Here is an 8,139-nt window from a genome sequence, read left to right as displayed (position 1 = left end):
GTTTGCCACTTGTTGGCTATTAAATTTACCAAAAATTTTAAAAGTAGTTTTGAATATGATTAGACAAAAAAAAATTGAGGATGATTTAGTTTATGCTTGAAGTTTTGGTTAGTAGGCTAAAAAGTTGATTTAAAATTATTGTTTTAATATATATATACATAAAAAAATCAGTATACAAACATTCCATACATATATATGGAAATTTAGTATATCTTTAAATGTTAAAGAAAAAAAATTTGAAAATTTATATCGACAGTTCAAGTACAGTCCCATGGGGCAGGGCCACATATTTACCAAATATGGTATATTTTGTTAAAAACAAGGCTATCTACGAACTTCCCACCTCATGAGTCTCTTTCACGATTAGGGTGGTCCATTTTTATGCTTAACCGTGTGATAACGGCAGTGTATTAAAACTTTGTTATTGGTCGAGTTCATCGAATTACCAAGCCAACAATCATACTAGAATTAACTGATTCTATATGCTCTTTAAGAGAGCAGGAAAAATGATTGAATTACATTCGATGTAGCTGAGGAATCTACTAACATTAACATAGAGATGCCCATTAAAAAAGGGTTGGTTGTGAAGACCAGTTTTTCCATGTTTACTCGTACAGAAGTTTTGCTGATTGAGTTCTTGCTGTTTTATTCTCATTCTTCAAAACTTTCTCAACAGACTGCTCGTTTTTTGATATAGCTTTTGCAATGGCTTTCTTCTTTCGAACATTTTTTGATCTCTTCATTTGTCTTCCTCTCACGTTTCTGTTCCAGAAGAGGGGAATGATTAGACAAACACATCAGAGGGGGGAAATGAACAAGATGCAAATCACAAATGTCAGCAACATAAATTATCAAAAATAAAATAAAGTTTTTCAAATAATTTATCTTGATAATTAGCCAATTGAGCAAGGATCACCAAGTAGAAGCTATCCAATGTGAAGAGAGACAGACAGACAGAGAGAGAGTCCACAGGTTGAAGAAACTGATAAAGAAACAATAGACTTCCGCAATGACCACTAATACAGTTATATTAAAATGGGCAGAGCAGCAAATAGCAACCCAAACATTTAAAATTAGAACATGAATTTTTGTGAACTCGAAGCTAAGAAATCCTGCCACCATGAAAAAAGACAACATCTTCAAATGTTTTTCAAAACCTAAACAACAAAGTCTTGAAAACTAAAAGACCTCAACATCCAAAAATTAACTGCGCATAATGGATATAATTTGCAAAATAAAGGGTTTAAAGAATTGAGCAACTGAATTAAACGCTATGGAGAATCTCCAATGGCGTCTCACTAGTTAAAGTCTACATTACATATAAACATAACATCACCCATACAATTGAATTCATTGGTTATTATGCAAAACAGCAACCAACCATCCTTGCCCATAACAGAATCATTGAATACACGTCCCTTCCACATCTCCCACACAGCATAGAAAGCAACCTTTTGCCAGAATTTTACATTTTTTAACTATGAAAATTGAATTACAGTTTTTAACAGTAAATAGAAAAACATTTACGTAAACTTGCACCCAGACCATCGAGAATTACGCAAAGATCTAACTGGGAAATTGAAAATGATGTACGCTGCTGGCACTGACCTATAAGGAAACCCAGAAGCTGGTTTTCGAGCTACAGACCCTGAAGTATCCATTGCTGCATGTACAATTAAACTTAGTTGAATACAATCACAATAACTCACCGCAAACAACGAAAATAAAAACTTGCAAATTGGAAAAAAAAAAAAAGGGAAATTGTTGATGGAAACTGAAACTATCTTCTGATTTAGCAGAATTAGGTTAATAGGAGAGAAATTAGGTACCTTGAGGGATATCTGAGACAGTGGGCTCCGTGATGTCCATTGAAACGGCGCCGTCCTTCTTCTTTTTGTTTCTGTTCTTCGCCATGGCTTCCTCTCAGATAGGGTTCGAGATTGGGAATTCAGGGGTCAGGCAACAAAACCCTAGATTTTAAATGAGTGAAAGTCCTCTGATAATGGGCTTAGCCCAAAATCTAACAAAACAATACTCATTGGGCAGCCTGGTCCACTTTTGTACTCGAAAAGTATTTTATAACTACGAACAAAAATATGCTAAAAGAAAAACTATGAAATAAAAACTGAATAATCGTTAAATTTGATTATTTTTAGAATATATTCAATATTTAATACCAAATAAATACGTATAAAAAAAATCACTTGTATTCCACACAGGTGAAAAATATTATAAAATATATATATTTTATAGTTAACATTTAGATTATAAATTTTGGGAATTAGAGGTTTATAGCTTCATTATTATCTATAGAATATAAAAATTAAGAGTTGTGCAAATTTTTTTTAAATGAAATAGGTGTATTAATTTTACCGGACACACCCTACACAATTTTTTTTTCCTAACTTTGAATGAGAGAAAGATTGCATTTTTTTCAAAGTCAATAAAAATTAAGAGTAGAAAGTCAAATAAATCATAGAGAAAAGGACTTCAGCAATGTACAACTAGTCTAAAAAATTCATATATTTGAAAGATTCAATATATTTCCAACTACCATCCACGTATTTAGAAAATTCGATATATCGAGTCAACACAGATGATCGTAAAATCAATATCAATGAAGTTTGAAAGTAAGATGCAATCACCACGAACAAATAAGCAATCTCATCAGTTCTGATATATCACCGGCCCAGCCACTTCAAACAATAAACGGTATAAAAAAATTAAAAATCCAAACACCTCGCTTCAATTACAGAGCAAAACAATCCCTCCAAAATAAGCATTAACATCTGTAGAGTGAACTAGAAGTAAAAAATCATTACTACGACTATCTACCCAATAAAAGTAAAATTATACATGCAAGACAAATTGAAAACTCATAAATGATCAGTCTCCCTATCGCTTTCTTTCTGGGTTAACAAAGATTTCTAAATAACTTCGTTAATGCATATAATACCATTCATTTCTATCCTACATTTTTACAATTTCAGAGTCCGAAATGATTTTCCATAATATACGACTGGGTCATCTCATCGCCATAAAACTCCAGACACATGGTGATGATCGTGAAGTGGGCAGATGTATTTATTCATTTATTAGGAGTGCTTGAAACCTAGGCCCAGATAGTGGTGGTGGTGGTGGGTCTGCAACTCAGATGCCCACGTACGAGTTATTTTTGGCAATTAGAGCAATTGTCTTGCCATGTATAATACTGTGCCACTGTAATTGCAGCCAGGAACCACTATTAGTAATGGCCAGAGCAGTTGAGCTCTCTCTAGCCAACTTGGGATTTTTTTTCTCTTTGGCAATGAGTAGTAGCAAGATCTTTACAGGGCCCCCAGTTAGTCAATTACCTGTTAGGTGAGTTAATAATCATATTTGCTGGAACTCTGCTGTCCACTGGGCCAGAATTTTATATATACAATACTTTCTTTTTGCCAGTTTTTTTTTTCAAGAAAAAAAAGTTTGAAATAGTTCATCACTTGAGTTATTAATCACGCTGATTAAATAAATTAGGTTAGTTTAAATTTATCAATCAATTTTCTTACCATTTATTAGTTATTAATTTATAATTTTGGATTTAAAATATTTAATTTATTTTTAACAATTTAGCATAACTCGAGTTATATATTGAAATATCTTTTAAAACTGAAAAAAATAATTATTTTAAATATGTTGGTTAGATATTATTAAAAAATATTTTTTCATATTAAATTTGATATATTTTAATTTAAACTCAGAAATAGCTAAATAATCTATTCAAACTATTTTTTCAATGAGATTAAATTAATATTAAAAATCTAAACCTCAATGTCAAATCGGTTATAAGTATGTTGCCAGTAAGCCATAACTTAGTGATTCACCAAAGTGGTAGTTCAATTGTCATTCAGCCAAGAAATACATTTCTTTAATATTTGTGACTGTATGATTTAAATTTTAATATTGTATATTAATAAAAAAAATTATATTAATTAAAATAATTTTAGTATTTTTAATTAGGTTGGTTAGCATTTTGAAAATAATCAAACTGTTAAATTAATTAAAAATTGTTAAAAATATGCGTCCTTCAAGACCTCCATCGGCAGGAAGAGGACTAAGGAGGCAATGCAAGAAGCCAAAAGAGAAGTTTGGCAGGTACTTTTTTGGAGCAAAGGAAATAATTGTGTTTCTTTTAAGAAATTTCATAAAACGTGGCAGTAAAATTTGATCTTTAAGATAATGATGTTGAATGATTAAAAGGATATGCCTCTGCACATGCTCCTAAAAGAAGAGCCATCTAATGACATCTACACATGCCATGGCTCATCTTCCATCTACAGATTCTCTCTAATGTAAAATTTATGAAGCCTACGCCCAAATGGACATGCATGAAGACACGGGTATCAAGGAAGTCAAATGAAATTTTTTAAAAAAAAAAAAAAAAAGAGAAGTGAACATGAAGTAATTATGGGGTTGATGCTAAAAGCAAATAGTAATGCTTCATAAAATAAATATATAGGAAATAATGTTGGTATAAAAAAAACACCAATTATAATTAAATCGCAGACAGATTCCCATAGGCTGCATGAAGTGTTTCACTTTCACTATCTTTAAGAAATTGGTAATCTCTGATTGCCCATCATCCTTCCCTTCTGTCTACTGACCTTCGTTTCTAGGCCAGCCTTTTCAGGATTTTGATTTGCCACTTACTCCAACTGCTGCCATCACCATGACCAAATCAACTCTGCATGGTTGTCCCATCTAATTTCTCATACACTACCACATATTTTTAACTAAAATTACGAATTGAATTTAATTATATATATTTAATAATAAATTTTACTTATAAAAATATATTGATAATTTTTAATTGATGGAGTATATAAAACTAGATAAGAATTTTCTTATAAGTTTATCTTAATTTTTCCGTACGCTACATTTAGGGTTCATAAATACATTCATAAACTGTTACTATCTATATGTCCCTAAACAATGGCTAATATAAAATTCAATAACCACTTGCATCAATCATAGTGATTATGGGAGACTGAGCTATGCGTTGGGACCAGACGAAGGCCATGTCCCTCAAATTATCAACAACCCTCGCTAATCTTTATTACGCCCTTCAGATTATTATTTTGCTTTCAAATTTTTTATTTGCCATATAATTTATTCTATAAAATCTTTATTTTTAAAAAATTAATTGCTTTTCATTTTAAATAAAAAATTAAAACAATTAAATTAAATTCTCAAAAAATTCTTAATATTACAAATTTTCAAACAAAAAATTAGAAAAAAATTATCTATAAAAAAAATAATTGAAATTACATTAATTATAGTACAATAATTGCTAAAATATAAATCATATGCTGGTATTGGACGATAAAAATACATGATAAGTGTATATTCGGTTCTATAAAAAAAATTCGGATATTTTTTATCTTAATTTTTTATTAAAATTCACCATAAAAATTTTTTTTGATATTTTCAGTTTCAATTTTTCATCAAACCTATTAACTATAAGATAAAATTCAATGAAAAATTATCGATAAAAAGTTAAAAAAATATAATATAGCAAATTTTTATTATATTTATAATTATATAATTTTTTATTTATTAACTGATACCAATCGAATTTTCAGAAGATCTAATAATTAATTTTATTTTTTAATATTATAATAAAAAATAATTAATATTGAAATATATAACTATTTTTTAGTGCACAACACTATATTATACTATTTTTTTGAATTTATTAATTTAAATATCGAAATGAGTGTTATAATTGTCCATCACTCCAGATTTTCTTTATCGTAAATCGATAAATTACAATACAACTCTATTTCAATCCATCAATTAAAAATTATATATAATTAAATACAATTTAAAATACTATCCGTATTATAATTTTTATTTATTTTTTATTTATTATTTTAAAATTATTATTATTTTAAATATTATAATAATATATAAACAGAATATTATAATATTTTTTTTGTTGCATTAATTATATAGTTGTTATTTTATAACTCTAATTAATTTTTCATTTAAATTATAGAACAATTTTAATTATTTTATAAAGTTCAACATTAAAAAAGTAATAACAAAAATATCAAACTCAATCCATTTTAATAATAGTATACATAATTATACCTCAAATTTTGTGCAGATTGAATTAATTATCTTCTTTTATCATATACTCTATATCTTAAGTAACTCCCTCTCAATTTCTTTGGAATTAAAAAAAAAAAAAAACTTTCCAATTACTTCCTAAATCTAATTACCTAACTTTTAAATAACACGGTTTTAGGATATAGTTTTGATTTTTTTTCTTCCAAAATTGAAAAAGGCATATATCTCCTGAAAGTCCAAAATAAGAAAGCTCTAGACTTTTTCAATAATTATGGTGTCTTGTAAAAGATTTTCAAATATTAATAAAATTAATTTAAATTAAAAAATACACATCAGTGACAATCATAAAATAACATGACTGTCTTGATGTTGGTTCTATTATTGCATATTTTCAACATAACTCATATTTCAATTTATATTTTTATTACTGTCTCTCAACTCTTACTATAATAGAAATATATATAGAACTCTTTATAGTTTAAATTTTTATTTCAATTACTTCATCATAAAAAACTTATAAAATTAAATTAACCGCTCAATATTTTAACACCATTTTAAGTTGAAATAGCATATTTAATGCTATTAAATCGAATAATTATTTGAATTTAAAACTATTTAAATTAAATATTCACTTTGAATAATTAGAATATTACGTAAAGAAACTAAATTGATTAACTCTAATTAATCACTCAAGCATAACCTAATTGTAATTCAAAATCTCAATTTTGAATAAAATTGGGAGTTTTATCCCCAAATCAATCAATGTTTTGATTTGGGTGGAAGATGAAATAATGGCCCGATATCTTGGGCAGGGCCAAATGGGGTCACAACGTTGATTGCAGAAAATTGGTGAACAGTGAAGAAATAGGAAAAGAACAAAGCATTAGACTCCAACGTGGGGAGAGGATTAGGTGGAGGCTGCCGGTTCAAAACATTTGCCATTTCTTCTTGTTGACTTATCCACCACATTTTTCCTTTCCTTTGCTTTTGGTTTTGGCCTCTGCCTTCCCACTTATTTGCGGGGGCCACGTTACCGTTATCATTAATCATTAATCTCCTCCCACTTAAAATATTAAACCTTGATGTGCTATTTTGTATTAAAAATTACCTATTTGCCCTCGTTGCAAAAACTATTTCAATCGTCGTCCGTATTAAAGTTTACATTTTATTGATACAAAATTCTTAATATTTTGCAATTTTAACATTTTAGTAACTACATTAACAGAAAAGTAATAACATATATTTTTTTATTTGAATATTCCTTATTGTTAAGGCAACCTTAGAGAACTATCAAGGCAAAACCATTTTCATATAAAAAAAAAAAAACATAATTAAAGGGTATTTTTGTCAATTGGTTTACATGTATTTAAACTTCCCTCCATTACATGCAATGTCATAATCAACAAAACCTTGACTTGCAAAAATCTTATCATATCACAACCTCAAAGTCCTGCTCTTAATTTAAATTCAAATATAATATAATAATAATACTATATACATATAAACCACTAGTGGCTCAATCAAATTAAAAACGGTCCAAGGACAAAAGGCAGAATATCCCTATCATTTAGGGCATGTTTGTTTCCAACCACAAAAGCCACCAATTCGTTTTTTTTTTTTACTTTTCATATAAATACATGATAAAAAGACTTTAATATACCCTTTCTTTTCATACATTGCTCAAAAGAGATGCCAATCATTTTAAAAAAAAAAAAAAAACTGTGGTTTAATACTTGGTAAAATTTAATCAAGGGCATGGTCCCAGGAGGGCTAAAGTGGTAGTCATCAGGTGTGCGCGTGTACATTGCTTAGGTGGGGGATGGTAGGAAATTTACCTAATACGTTGAAACTTATACTAATATTTCAAAATCATGTGTTGCCAAGCCATACTTGGTGTGGAAGGTAATTAACCGTAATTAACAAGTATTTACATTTTGAAAACATACGTTGATGCTTCAACATATATATCGGTTGATTATTTCTTTTAAATCTTCGTTTATTTTATAATTTTCTTAATTTTTTAATATT

The 8,139-nt window shown here is 28.5% G+C and overlaps 1 protein-coding gene across 1 annotated transcript; it reads right to left on the bottom strand.

Moving 5' to 3' along the window:
- Positions 1-442: 442 nt before the first annotated feature.
- On the bottom strand, positions 443-1,990 carry LOC110601136. The gene is made up of 3 exons (XM_021738161.2): positions 1,830-1,990; positions 1,609-1,663; positions 443-762 (listed from the first exon to the last, which is right to left on the bottom strand). The coding sequence occupies exons 1-3, from the start codon at positions 1,912-1,914 to the stop codon at positions 606-608; spliced, it is 297 nt and encodes a 98-aa protein (XP_021593853.1). The 5' UTR covers positions 1,915-1,990; the 3' UTR covers positions 443-605.
- Positions 1,991-8,139: the final 6,149 nt, after the last annotated feature.

Source organism: Manihot esculenta, chromosome 15, assembly GCF_001659605.2.
Source record: "Manihot esculenta cultivar AM560-2 chromosome 15, M.esculenta_v8, whole genome shotgun sequence".
In the NCBI taxonomy this organism is placed as follows: Eukaryota; Viridiplantae; Streptophyta; class Magnoliopsida; order Malpighiales; family Euphorbiaceae; genus Manihot; species Manihot esculenta.
This window is presented reverse-complemented; position numbering and strand designations above follow the sequence as displayed.